General features: G+C 41.4%; 1 protein-coding gene and 1 long non-coding RNA gene across 3 annotated transcripts in view; both read left to right on the forward strand.

Moving 5' to 3' along the window:
- LOC127380607 (uncharacterized) overlaps nt 1-14,812 on the forward strand; it is a 462,715-nt gene that overhangs the window by 314,265 nt on the left and 133,638 nt on the right. The window lies entirely within an intron of this gene.
- On the forward strand, nt 149-11,740 carry SLC35A5 (solute carrier family 35 member A5). 2 transcript variants are annotated; one of them, XM_051609694.1, is made up of 7 exons: nt 149-188; nt 1,244-1,396; nt 2,177-2,275; nt 4,063-4,196; nt 6,807-6,874; nt 8,171-8,966; nt 10,729-11,740. In XM_051609694.1, the coding sequence occupies exons 2-7, from the start codon at nt 1,267-1,269 to the stop codon at nt 10,795-10,797; spliced, it is 1,296 nt and encodes a 431-aa protein (XP_051465654.1). In that variant the 5' UTR covers nt 149-188; nt 1,244-1,266; the 3' UTR covers nt 10,798-11,740. The 2 variants fall into 2 exon arrangements, with proteins under 2 accessions (XP_051465654.1, XP_051465643.1); XM_051609683.1 differs by lacking the exon at nt 149-188 and adding an exon at nt 206-522.

Raw genomic sequence — 14,812 nt, forward strand, 5'->3', positions numbered from 1 at the left:
GAAGCGGGCCGCGGCCGGTCGCGCGGGGGAGGAGCCCGGTTCCTGGCGGTCACGTGGCCGGCGCGGCCGGGAGGGGCGGGGCCGGTGGTCACAGGCGATGGGGCGGCGCGCGCCCGCCCGCCTGCCCGCGCGGGGCGGCGGCGGCGGCGGGAGGAGGGAAGGAGGGAGGGAGGGAACCGCCCCGCCAGGTGAGGCCGCCGGGGCTGGGCAGGAGCGGGGCAGCGGTTGCGGGGCCTGGGTGCGGGGCGCCGTGCTCTTTCGGGCCCGGCGGGAGGAGCTGGCGATGGGCGCCGGGGCCGCGCAGCGGGGCTGAAGGGGAGCGGCGGCGCCGGGGACGCCACGGCCTCCCGGGAGCCTGCCTGGCAAGCGTGCCCGGCCGCGGCGTCCGCGTCTCGGCTGCTGCTGCTGCAGCCGCTGCCGCCTTGGGGCGGGGCTCCCCCCGCGCGGCTCCCCCGCTCCGGGCAGCAGCGGCTCGCCGGCCGGAGGCAGCGACGTGGCAGGCGGCGGCGGCGGCGGAGCCAGGCGAGTGTTCCTCGAGCGCGGGGAAGCGCCCGGCGGCCTTTCTCGCCTGCCTCCTCGCCGGCGCCGCGGCGCGCGCGGTGGGTGTCCGTTGGCAGCCGGTTCCTGCCGGCCCGGGGCGCCGGCCGTTCAACGGGCGTCCCGCCGGCAGCCGGCGCGGGGCTGCCCCGCGTGCCGGAGCTGGGGCCCGTGTAACGGAGCGCGGGGGGCGGAGGGCAAGGCGTGCGGGCCGGGCGCTGCCGCCGGCGGTCCGTGCTCCTCCTGGGCATCCGCCGGTGCCCAGCGCGTCCCAGGGCGGGTCTGCGGTCTTTTCGCTGGCTCCGCGGCTGTGGTGACGCTTCTCCCTGCTGGGATTAGGGGCGAGAACGCTTTCGAGAAACATTAAAGATAAATAAGCGTGTCATTTTCTTAACCCTTTAAGCTAATCGGTATTCCACAGATGCGCTCTTCCGATAACCTGGTCTCTGGGCCACCTTCTGACTCACTGTGTATACCTAGTTTACCCTCCTTTGCTGATCCACGTAGCATATACTCTCCCTCTTAGTTGTTGTGGGTTTTTTTTAATTAAAAAAAAAAAAAAGAAAAACATGGAATGAAATCAAGGCTTGCGCTGTAAGCATCTTTGTATAAGATAACACAAAGTAATAAAATACACACGTTCCACCTTGCTTAACCAGTTTATGGGTGTGCTATTTATAGTGTATTTTCATTTTGTCGTCCAAAGGGCATTGACAACAAGGAGGCAGAATGGAGAGCAAGTGCTGCAGGCGGTTCATGGTTTGCTCCAAGACAACCATCTATACCTTTCTGCTTGGTGGAGTCTTTATTGCTTTGGGCTCAAGTCGAATCCTTCTGATGAAGTACTCTGCCAATGAAGGTGCTGTTGGACAATAAACATCATGTACCTCAAAAGAGAAATAATTGATTTTCGGGGTAAAACAGATATCCAGAATCCTAGATCTCCACCTTCAGACTTCTTAAACGTAAACATTCTAATGTATAGACTGACATTAATTTCTGGACTGGAAAATTTCTTTGCAACTTGGGTTGCAAGGTGTGTGATCCACATGGAGATTCACCCTTTAAAAGATGAGGCAGTTAATCATTTTATAGTTGATTTTTGAAGACTAAACTGTTGTGTAACCGCTATTGATGGTACCTGTCTTGACTAAAGTATTTGTCTCACAACAGGCTTAGGAGAAAAGGTGTTTCATAGTGGGCATGCTATAACTGACTAGCATTACTGCTTCTCCTTTTGCCAAGTATTACCAAAATATGCTAACACAACGTTTTTCTAGGACTACATATTTTCTTTGTTGTCCTGGAAGCCATTTTATGTGAAGGTGGGGGGAAAAGGCATATTGCTGTTTGGGAAAAACATTATGAATAAAATAAATAATTTAAAAGGATGGTGTTCTTGACTTCTTCCAAAAAGTTCCACTGTAAACTGAGACCAAATAAGGAAAGGAGGCCATTCAGGAAGTTTTATATAATAAAAATAGGAATATTTATAGTGGAAGTGCTGGCATAACCTTTTGCATTTATGGAAAGTGGCTAAAATTCTGACTGGAGGGGTTAAAATAGTTTCTTGTTCTTACTGTGAATGCAGAAGATAGAATCTGATTGTGTACTCTCTCTGATTTGCTGAATTCTACAGATAACAAATATGATTACCTTCCTACAACAGTGAACATATGTTCTGAAGTAGTAAAACTGGTCCTGTGTGTAGTATTGGTACTATGGATGAAGAAAAAAGGTGAGTACCTATGTTTAAAATAACTAATATGTGTTGACTTTCTAAGATTTGCTGTACTTCAAATCCCTTTTTTGTTGTTTGTGTTTTGCTTGGGTTTTTTGTTTTGTTTTTTTAAATTATAGATTCACACGTAGTATGGAGTAGGCCTTGCTAGTAAGGAGGAGTTGTCTTCTGTACAGAATTACAACTATAATTTGATAACTCTGCTTCATGCTGTCTGTAAACTGGGGTGTTCTTGAGTTGTGTGTGGCAGCTAAAATGGGGACGGGTAAGTTGAAACAGAAAGTGTAAGGAAGATACAGTCTAACATTTTCAGAATTTTAACACAGTATCGTGCTAGGATGATAGCCCCCTCACTGTGAACTCATGGCTGAACAGAAGTTTATAAATTGCATGAACTCAAGGACTGGCCTCATGTTCTGTTGTTCTGACTACTTTTATTTGAAAGCACCACCACCCTCCACTGAAGGGGGGCTTTGTGTGTGTAGTGGTATTTGCATCAGAAGCAACTTATCAATGTTGTAATTCAAAGTAGCTTTTTTGTGAAGTCAAATCATGGGGCTGCTGTTCAGGAGAAGCAGTGTCAGGCTCCACTAGCTACTGGTGGTGTATTGCAGGCGATTTTTCTTTTTTCTTTCCTGATTTTCTTCCTAATGTAAAAAGGATGAGGTTTAATTCATAGCATTTCAAAATGGTAGAGAACAGACATTTAAATTGGAATAAGGTGTCAGGCACTGGAGACCTATTTTAAATTGAACTGCTAGTTTTGTCCATTTTCCATGTAACAGTAATGGCTCTGGTAAGCTGACAAAATTTTTATCTCCATAGATGTATCTAAGATAGTATGTTCAATCAGTGTTTGCCATCATTGGCTACTGCTGAATATGTGTTTTCTGGTTTTCTTCCTGCTCCCCCCCCCCCCCCCCCCCCCCCCCCAGATGACTGAGTTTTGCTGAACTAATGCGTTGGTCATTCAGAAGAGGATTAGATAACATTGTATAGTCTTCAATCTGTGCTAACAAAGTACTTCTGTCACCAACTCTAGTCTAAAGTTTATCACAGTCTTCCTTCTACAATATGTATTCTGAATACCTAAATAAATATCCTTCTTTGTGCCCTGTCCTTTATTTCTTCTTATGTGTTCTCTTTTTACCTAGATCTCTGGAGGTGTTAAAAGACGTGTAGATGTGTGTTTTTAAGGACATGGTTTAGTGGTGGACTTGGCAGTGCTGAGTTAACGGTTGGATGTGATGATCTTTAAGGTCCTTTCTAACCAAAACACTTCCGTGTTTCTATGTGCTACAGATACTGAGTTTCGGTTTATTTTGTATTTCCGATATTGCTGGCTGCCCTTTTGGTGCTACATGAACAGATGCACTGTCTGTGTTACTGTTTCAGTTCTAGATTTCATTTATAATAATCAGAAAATCACACCCAGTTAATGATGTTGCTGTTGTGTGGGGACTTTGAGGTACTTTTTGGCCCACAGTGAAGGGCTCATAACTGAATTTCTGCTCCCAGTGGACAAATAGTGTGATGGGGGTAAAAGGTTCCTTGGTATTTTCTTTGCTGAAGCAAGGAGGTGAATGCGTGTAGACATAGCATTGCTGCTCTAACCATCTGTTCTGCACTGGGTCTGTCCTCTGTTGCCAGAGGCCTGTGGTATCTTAGTTTTTTCAGTTCAACAGTGTTCCTGAAAACGGAAGTGTGTTACCTATTTTGTTATAAGGGAATGGGCTTTTGATAATAAGAAAGATGTCTTTCTTACTGATTTCTTTTCCTTTCAGAGGGTTGTTTGGGTCATCCCTTTGAATGTCTTTCCTGGAAGAATTTTTGTAATTCCATGAAATGGTCAATTCCTGCCTTTCTTTACTTTTTGGATAACTTGATTGTCTTCCACGTACTCTCCTACCTCCAGCCAGTAAGTATATATATACTGAATAAAGTATCTCCCAACATCTTACTGGTGGGGAACATGCTCTTGGACTATCTACAGTTGTAACACTGGCAAGGCAAGATTTGCAGGTAAAAGAATGACCTCAGCCAGACCTTCCCATTCTCTTGCCCACTGGTCAGTGTTGTGCAGCTCTCAGCAGAGGAGAGTGTGTATTTTCTCCATCCAACATGATTTAGAAATAGACTGAATTGCTTAAGTACTAGGCAGGTTTTCAGTGCTTTCCCACCTTTGTTTTCTTCGGCTGTATTTCTCTTTCAATGCATTTCCTCATCTTGCCAGTGTTTGAGCCACACTTTTCCTGTGTAGCTTCTTCCACTTTATGTACGTGACTTCAGATTATTACTCGTTTTCTTTCCTCACTGACTCCAAATAAAAGTGAGTAAATGTAATTGAATGAATCTAGATATGCTCAAGAAATAGTACAAGTTTGTGCTTTCTTTTATTTTTGTGCTGTGATGCTTTTTTGGTTCAGAATCCTAAGTTTGAAGTTGGATGGAAACAAAATGTTAGTCCTGTGGCTGCCCAGTTTGACACTTAAAATAAGTATAAATGTTTCTGTTTCTTCTTTTTTACTTTCTCTTTAAAATATTGTCCTATTAGGTGTACATTTCTGTCAGGAAAAGATCAGAGTCTGGAGCAATACTTGACTAGGAAAATCAAATTAAAACCAAGAGTCGGGTATCTTAAAATAACATGCACAGGTGTTTCTTTCTGTGGTTTATGTAAACACTATTGCTTTCTTCAGCATTTTGATTTGGCTCAGTCAAGGTAATTTTTTGTGAAGGGCACAGCTTTTATATTTTACACACACGCGCACACCTTGTCTCTCTACCCTCAAAACGTGCTCTGAGATTTCTCCTTTTTAGAATTCTTAGCATCTTATACCTTTTAACTTTTATAACCTTTTAACTGGTTATATTTTGTGAGGGTTAGCAGAGATTGCAACATTAACACAGTAAACAAGTATTAAAATAACTAAATACCTGTAAGATAGAATACCTTGACAGTGTACCAGTCTGTGAAAGTGTGGAGACAAGATGCTTGAAAGAGAATAAGACAACTCAAGATTAATTCCTTGTAACTTTCCTGCTATAGATTTTGATCACACTATGTTACCAGAAATGTTGGATGGGGGACTTTGGGAAACAAAACCAGAATATACATGGAAGACTTGTACCTTTTCCATCAAGCCTCTTTTTTCCAAAGTGCTTTCTGCTAGTTCTGTATTTATTTATTTGATATTTTTCTCCTTCCACAGTGTTCATCTAACATGAATGTTTATTGAGTTGTAATGTTGCAAAGCTGAAAATTAAGCTGTGGTTTCTTAGGCAAATGCCTCATGCGTCAGTCAGTCTTCAGCTCACTTGAGACCCTGTGTTGTGCTGTTTTGTGAGCTTTGTTGTTCAGCAGATAGTATGTTGGAATAGTGAGGAACTAAGGTAATGGGAAGAGGGCCTGTGCTTTTTTTCTGGTGAACGAAAAAGGCTCTGCTATTGCAGAATTGGGAATGTGGAAATGCAGATGGGAAAGTTCAAGATAAAGTCTGTGTTTTGTGTTTCCAAGTCCATAAATATTTTTGTGTAAAATTGTCTAAGAAAGCAGTCTCATTGTAAGGCTGAATTGGAGGAAAGAGTTCAGATGCCTAGATTTTTATATGTGTACAGACTACACAGGGCAGTTACGAATAAAACATAATTTGGGAAACACTCTCACCCACCAAAAATAACTTTTTTTCCTTGTTGATGCTAGTAAATGCTGATCTTTAGTGGTAACTGCAATACTTAAAAGGACCTCTTCTGGGTCCAGTGTCCCTGTATAGATAATAAAGATCAAAAAGACAACCCTTGTCACAAGGGAGTTTTCAGCTTGGAATCATGGCCATGGATTTGGGCACTGTCATTATTATACAGCTATTACCAAATTAGACAGGAGCTTTAGAGCTGTCTTCAGTTGTATTTTGAAATAGCTGATTTTTTTTAGTACATACGCAGTTCTGAAAATTCAAGCCAAGCACCTCATTATTTTTGAGAAATTATACAGCAAATGCACTTGGCATGCAGTAAGTTTATTTTCTGTAAGTGTCTTATCCAATTCTGGGATTTCATGAAAACTGCAAGCTGGCACTGCAACCAGAAGCAGCTTCGCCATTCCTTATTAGTTTATTATTTTCATTTTGAATTAACTTCCTCCTTTATGCTGACACAATTGTCTTTGCAACTGACTGGTCAGCCTGATGGGGGAACTGATCTGACAGAAAACTAAACAGTTTTCTTTTTTTTTTTAAGTAAGCTTTCCATTGGGTTGGTTCCCTCACATCTTAGTTTCCATACAGCTTGGAACTTGCAGTACAGCAGTGGGACTTAGGCTCTGTTTATTGCCTGAAATTTTGGGATGGGATTTGAATGTCATATTAGGGGTGGGGTTTTCTACTACTTGTGTAAGGAAGAAAATTTAGTGCCAGGATAATGCTTTTCATTCTGACACCTTGCAGAAAGGCGAATACTTGAAGTTGGTGGGCTTTAGATGTCCACATTATGTCTGGAGTATAACTTTGTTCCTTTCTTCTCTTTGTAGGCAATGGCTGCGCTCTTCTCAAATTTCGTCATTATAACAACAGCACTTCTCTTCAGGATAGTGCTAAAGTAAGTAGTAAAGAAAAAATTGTATCTTCCCAGCCTTGATGAAGACCTTAAGCTACATTTTTTTCTCTCTGCCTGATGGGAATAGTCTTACCCGTTTTCTTGTGGCTATACCAGCTTGGAGAGCTGGCTTCATTCTCAGTGCCTGAAGGTGTAAGAAATAATAGTGTATTAGGAGTCCCTAAATATCTCTGCTCATTTGGTCAACTGTAATAGAAAACAGCTGAAGTAATGATTATGTAGTTGTTGGATAGTCAGAATTAAGGTTTGGGTACTTTAATTTATACATTAAATCTCATATTTCATTATTAGCTGTGCTTCTTTCCAGTCTGTTGTAGTTCTTATTTGAATGTAAATGTAATCTAACAAGAGGGGATGACATATGTAAGAGTGAAAGACAGAGGTGTCTTTGGTAATATTGTGCCAGCCTGGATGTGTCCCTGGTCAAGTGCATAGTATGTTTTATAAAGTAATTATATGTCCCTTCTTCTTTAGTCATGTGACAAGTTTCTGTCCTATGTGTTCCACTTTGCATGATTTGTGCTCTTTATGGTGTGATTTAGATTCAGAAAAAAACAGTTTATAAGGAAATGGATTTTAACTTCACACTCTACTTGAAAATTCACTTGTGTTGAACATGGAGCAAAGAAGCCTTTTCTGCAGGTGTTAATATAGCAAAAAACGTGTCTGACGGTTTGACTTGAAATGCTTTTCCTCGGTTGTGTAGTTTTGTCTCTGGTGATGTCACAGTTTGCTTAATCTTTCAATCTGATTTACCCAAGATAAACTGACTTTGCTTGAGTGAAAAAATAGCATAAATAGTTCTAACAGTCTTATAAATTACATTCATAGATTTGTATGATATAACATCATAAAATACTAGAAAAGTGCACAAAATTGTGGGGTAAAAAGGAAGTGTGATGAATGTATACCAAAGAAAGAGGGCAATGATTTGAATGTGATTTCTTTTTATCCATCAGATCTGTGTTCCCATGGAGACAACAGGTGCTTTTAGGTTGTCAGACAGTCAGTTTCTACAACTAACATTATCTTAAAAGACTTTCATTAAATTATCTCTGCAGGATACTCCATTTTGTATTTCTGTGATTGCCAGGCTGCCCCCCCACCCCAAGAAAAGCATGCTGAATTAATTCTGAAAAGTCAAGATCTTTCTTTGCTCCTGTCTCTGTCTCCTTATCTGTGGCTTGGTGTCTTTGTGTTTTATAGAGCTTGTTCTCCTGTTATTTAATACGTGCCACTGTGTTTCTAAAGTTTGTGGCTTTTTTTGTCTGCTTCTAGGCGAAAACTCTCTTGGGTACAGTGGGCATCTTTGGTGATTTTATTCCTGTCCATCGTTGCCCTGACTCTAGGAACTGGAAGCCATCAGCAAAGCTTGGCTGCACATGGATTCCATCACAGTATGTTTTTCAGTCCATCTAACCATTGTCTTCTCTACAACGGACCTGAAGAAGCATGCCTGCAAAAGGGCAACTGCGTAGCACCAAGTTTCCTGCCCAGCTTCCAGTGGAATGTCACCAGTACCATGGCAGGAGCACTGAAACCTCTTCGCCTCAGCCTGGGCCATCTGCTCATTCTAGTGCAGTGTTTCATTTCTGCCCTGGCTAACATCTACAATGAAAAGATCTTGAAAGATGGAGATCGGCTTGGTGAAAGCATCTTCACACAGAACAGCAAACTCTATGCCTTTGGGGTGCTGTTCAATGGGCTTATGCTGGGGCTGTGGACTAAGGACCGGAGGCAGATAGGGAACTGTGGCTTCTTCTATGGGCACAACATCTTCTCAGTGGCTCTCATATTTGTCACAGCTCTCTTGGGGCTGTCTGTAGCCTTCATCTTGAAGTTCCGAGACAATATGTTCCATGTTATGACTGCTCAGATCACCACTGTTATCATCACTGCTGTCTCTTTTGTCATCTTTGACTTCAGGCCTTCTCTAGAGTTCTTTTTGGAAGCTCCTGTAGTGCTTCTCTCAATATTCATCTATAATGCCAGTAAACCAAGAGGCCTGGAATATGCTCCTCTGCGGGAAAGGGGCAAACATGTCAAAGGAGATGGATGGGAGAGGTCAAGTGGGGTAAGGCTTTTCAAAAGTGCTTGGTCTCCTCTGATTTCTCTTTTGTCACACCTCTGTTTATGTTATGGAATGTTTGGAAGATTCGTTTTGCGTGTGATTGCACTCATCCCTCACCTCAAACACCAAAACTTCTTAGTATTTCTTAAAAGCTTTTAAATGGATTGGGTATTTCCTTGCATGTTCCTCTTTTTCAATTCATGAAGCCTAGGTAAGCATTGCTTTCCTGCTGTGACTATGGAGAGTCTTGTAAACAACTTTAGGTTTGTACATAACCAAAATATTTTAGTGGCCCTGGGCATCCAGAAATCGGAATTGATACCTCAGAAATAATGGTACTTAAGTAGAACAGATCAATCTGTGTAGCTAAGCCCCCACATCATGAAGAAGTTGTATCGATGTTCAGATTCATTCTACCTTAACAGTCCAAAGATACCAGAAGATGTAAAGGTAATGTTTAAATGTGAGTTTTGATAAGTTTTTTTCTTAATGTACGTTTGCTCCGGGCCCATTAGTGTGTTTTGTCCTAATTTGAATAGTAATATAACATGGCAGGGGAGGCTTGCTCATTCAGTGGAGCTGAGCAGTCAGTCTGAGAGGTTAATTTCTGTGTACTTGAAGCCTGCGTGTGCAGAAGTGTTCTGTAATACACGTCGCGACCAGCAGAGAGTGCTGTCTCCACTTAATGCTAAGAAACAACTTGTAAGAGGTGTTTTCCAGAAATTCTACATGGTGCCTTTTCAGGTTGTTGTTTAACAAGCACTAAATAACACAACATCATAAAATTCTTCCATATGAGGGTGGTGAGAGACTGGAACAAGTTGCCGAGGGAGGCTGGACGCCTGTCCCTGGAAGTGTCCAAGGACAGGTTGGACTTTGAGCAACCTGATGTAGTGGGAGGTGGCCCTGCTCGTGCAGGGAGTGGTTGGAATTAGATGATCTTTAAGGTCTGTTCCAACCCAAACCACTCTATGATGATTCTATGATTTTTGGTATACCGAGTTTTCTCTATTTCAGGACTTAAAAATTGAGTAGCTGTGGTAAAAACAATTAGCACTATGTGAGCAGGCATCCTGATCAAGAAATAGGCTACAAGCTGATTTTCTGTGTTAAAGATACAGGGTATGTTTTTTATGAGCTATGAGCATGTATATCCTAGAGCAAGATTATGATGCACTGGTAAGAGATTTAAATTATCAGGTCTTGATTGTGTGTAAGTTCAAAATCACAGAATCATAGAATCATTAAGGTTGAAAGGCACCTCAAAGATCATCAAGTTCAAACCCCCCTGCCGTGAGCAGGGACCCCAACCACTAGACCAGGTAGCACAAAACCTCATCCAACCTGGCCTTAAAAACCTCCAGGGATAGTGCATCAATGACCTCCCTGGGTAACCCATTCCAGTTCCTCACCACCCTTATAGTGAATAATTTCTTCTTAATATCTAACCTGAATCTCCCCTCTCTCAGTTAAAAACCATTACCCCTTGTTCTATCACTATCTTCTCTGATGAAAAGTCCCTCCCCAGATTTCCTGTAGCCCCTTCAGGTACTGGAAGGCCGCTATAAGGTCTGACCAGAGCCTTCTCTTCTCTTGGTTGAACAGCCCCAATTCTTTTAGCCTGGCTTCATAGCAGAGGTGCTCCAGGCCTTTGATCATCTTGGCGGCCCTTCTCTGGACCCTAAAACTTCACTGTTTTGTTTTTGGTACTAATAACAAGTTAACTTTTGCTTACATTGTTCTCTTCTGTTTCTGGTTCCTGCAGGATGGCGAAGAATTTGAGAGATTGAACAAACCAAGCAGTGACATCGATACAGATGAAGATTCCCTCTAGCATGAGGCTGGCTCAGAGAGTGCAATTACTCATAGTGAGAGAATGTTAGTGTTTTATTAACATAAGAGAAGGGCCATTTTCCTCCACTTGCAGAGCAATTGAGACTATTTTGGGGCTGAATGTCAGAGGTGGATAAGGAAAACATTCAAGTCACACCTGGAGAGTTGTGTTCTCTCTTCAGAAGTTAAAAATCTACTGAAAGAAACAAAATTAGCAACTGATGCAAACAAGAAGGGGCTTGGACCCTGGACTCAGTGATCTGAGTGGCATGTGCTGACTGTCCTGAGTCTCTGCAACTTCCTGTATGAATTCCTTCATTAGCAAAGCAGAGATAAAACTGTTCTCCACCTTGCAGAAGTGATATGAATATTGATTAATGTTTTTACTGCATCTTCCAATGTACAAATGTTCCAGTAAGTTTTCTTTTTCAGGACTGAAGTTGTTACTGATAACCTCATAAATAATGAGGCTTATTGGCTGTTTTGCTGTATTTTGGCAATTCAGATTGACATAACCCTGGCTGAGTAAAAGGAGTCCTTCTGAACCACCTTCGTCTAACTTGTACTTGAGAATGTATAATAAATCAAGTAATTTGGGTTAAGGATATGTTGATCCTTCAGACAGGCAGATCTCTGGAGTGTGATTAGAGTTTGGTCTTAATTCTATCTTCATTCCAATTTTTACACAAGTGTAACTCTGTACTGACTCCTATGGAGTCCGTCCTTTCTGGTTTTCTCTGATGTGACTGAGAGCAGAATAGATTTCACTGACTTCAGCCACTAGTTCTCCTTACATTTTCCATGTGCGACTGTTTTGCCTGTCTCCCAGTGTCTGGGGAAATGGAAATCTGGAATGTCTTTGTAGCAAATAGTGAATTTTACATGCAATTTATGTGGCCTAACTTTGAAAGAGCTTGAATAAAACAGAAGTGTCTTATACAGTATGAATGGGTTATAGGGTGTTTTGGTTTTTTTTGCATTTAGAAAGGCTTTGTGTAGAGGCTTAGTTTGCACTGAGGCCACTATCTGAAAGCAAATATCATGCAGCTACAGTGATGCCTTTCAGCCTCTGGAACACTGAGCAAGAGGGTGCAGGTGGTAATACCATTTGGTGTTGCTTCACCCTGTCAGACTGATAAGGTCTTGCATTCATTTGGTAGATAGAGAAATTCTGCAGAGTGCCAGGCATAGCTGAGGCATCTGGTGGGTTGTATTTTGAGTGAGATGGAACACAGGTTCCAAATAATTCAGAGTATTTAAAGGGGGAAGGGAATAGAGATGCAGATAAGAGATTCTTGGTATGTTCCTAAAGCCTCAGAACAGTGGAGAAGATGTTGGTTTATAGTTTCCTCCCTTTAAAAATGTGTCTTTCATAGCTGAAAGATACTGTCAAAAGAATTCTTAAGAAGATAAGCAATGAATTCGGTGTCAAAGCCTCATACCACAGTGTATAGTAATCGGTTAGTGATGCATTTCTCTGTGGACTGAGGACAGTCCTCCCTTTGTTCCCCTCTGCTGTTCTCTTTCCAGGCTCCTTCTATAACCAGCTTACTTATGCATACTGTATTGATGGCTCATTGCTTTATTAATTAACATACCTCCTCTCATTGATCCATCAAGAGGAGCAGCCTGTTTCCATATGTGGCTAATGACTGTCAAGTTATAAACTGTGAATCTGAAATTATTATTCTCATTTCTTTTTTTCTTTTTTTTTGGGAGTACCAATTTTTTCTAGTGTACATTAAGAATAACTGTACAAAATGAAACTACCATTGTGGTTGAAAAAATGTTTATAGCTTATCTCATTGTGCTTGTGTATTAGACCATTTCAACAAAAGGAAACATATTTGTTTGAATCTGTGCAGAATGCATATTTCAATGAAAGTTCCAGAAACGTGGTTTTTGTTGGTTTATGATGTCCTAATTTGGGAAATGAAACCTCAGTGCACAAAAGAAAAAAGCTCAAACTGCTGAAGACTTGGTTGCGATAAGACATTTGCAGTTTTTTTTCATTGCATACAGCTTTGCAATATATGTCTGCCTGAGTTCATTGGCTTTTTCAATCATAGCTACCAACTAGCAGATATTTCCAAGAAGAGTAAAAGTACTGTTAGCTTTAGGTTGTTTTACAATTGCATGAGCAGTAGCTTGTTACATGAACTTTTCCAGAGAGCTTTGCCTTGTGCTAAGTCAGAACATAGAAATCAGCCTTGTACCTCTAATGACAGAGCATCAAACCAAAGCAGAATTTCTTGCAAACTCTTGTCCTGCTTAATGATTTTTCCCTCTATAAATTTCAGTGATGCTCTCATGCTTGACGTGGTTGCCAAAGTCTTAGATTGCACAAAGATGTCAAGTATATAACTGCTGATTCGCATGTTTACTTGACCTGTAGATTTAGTCCTGTCTAACATGTAGAAAGCATTCTGTTGTTTTCAGGCTGGAAGTTTCAGAGGTTCTTTTAGATTGGCCAGGCAGGTTTCTTTTGATAATGGAGAACTGTATACCCACTTGGCAGCAGCAGGCATGTTAACTGCTGTCTAAAAATAGGTAAGGATTTGCATCAACTTAGCAATAAAAAAGTGTGCAAAGTAGCCTGAAAGTATAACCACACAATTCTGTGCAGCTATACTATCCATCACAATAGTCAAATTTAGTATGTACATGAGGTTTGTTAGAGGAAGTGACTGCAAATGATTGTCAGCTGGAGAGCACAGCCCTGGTTAGCAAGTGGGAGCTATTCTATGCAGTTACATGTTTGAAATAGATCATGTGAATCCCAGTTGATCAAGTATTTCCACTGTATGGTTTTTGACCCACTCCATGTTGGAAATCTTACTGTTTTTCTACTCAACTGACAACAGAAATTTATGAGGAGATTTTTAGAGAGCAGCATTAGTTTGGCACATAGTCTTTAATGAATACACTGGACAGAGATCTCTTTCTAAGCTGTGATTTAGAGCTCAGATTCACAAAAGTTTGAATTTAATTGCTGCTGAGGATGTTATGTTCCTCCCTCCAGGTCTGAGGAAATAGTTCTCAAAACCTCTCAGGGAGGGATGTGTTCATGTTTCCCTTGTTTATAATAAGCCAAATAAAGCAATATTTATTTTGGTTAATTTCGGCTACTTTGTGAATGCAACAACCAAGCCATGGTGCCTGTGGATGAAAACAGTCATCTTGGAGCTGAATCAAATTCTATAAATTTGTATAAGAAACAGTTTTGGTTTGGTTTGGTTTTTAATTCTGTAGAATCTTCCCACTAAGGGCTGTAGAAGCAGGATCTTAATCTCAAAGTCTGTCCTCAGAGTGATGCTGCAGGGACAGATCCAGTGCTTTGGATCTGATTTGTGTTCTGCAAGATCTTAATTTGGAATATTGTAGCTCCTGGATGCTTGTAGGCGTCAAGATAACTATATGTTGTTGAAAAGATTTTTTGGCTTGCTGTTCCTTCAGGGTTTGTTTTTGATTTTCCATAGGGAGAGGGTAGGTTGCAAAATCAGGATTTTAAATCATTGCTGAAAGTTTTTGCTGATAATTTTGAGCCAGTTAGTAATGAAAGCAGGAATTGGCACCAGAATGTACGATGATACTGTCTCTTCCTCAAATTCTATGAATATTTGAATCTGGAGTTTTGGTTAAGAGCCCATTCCAACCTCCCTTATAAGTGGACAACTTGTTTGGAGTTGTCTTTTTAATGCAACTCCCACAGAATGCCTCGGCTGGGTTTGGTACTTGCACAACTTAATTTTTAATTTTGGAGAGAGGACAAAAATAACCAACCACTTTACATCAGGTGTTACACTCTCTTTTGCAAGTTAACTGCTTGCTCCTTCTGCTCAGCATAGGGCATTTATTTTCCATTATTTGTAGTGTGAGTTAAAAATGTCTTCATTTAAAGATTTTTCATGGAAAAAAAAAAAATTACAACAAAGTTGAAATTAACAACTGAAATAAAATACCCTGGAAGTGTTTATCTTTTTGGCTACAGGAGGTGCCTGTTAGACATCTGGTGT

The sequence above is a fragment of the Apus apus genome, chromosome 1 (genome assembly GCF_020740795.1).
Source record: "Apus apus isolate bApuApu2 chromosome 1, bApuApu2.pri.cur, whole genome shotgun sequence".
Lineage (NCBI taxonomy): Eukaryota > Metazoa > Chordata > Aves > Apodiformes > Apodidae > Apus > Apus apus.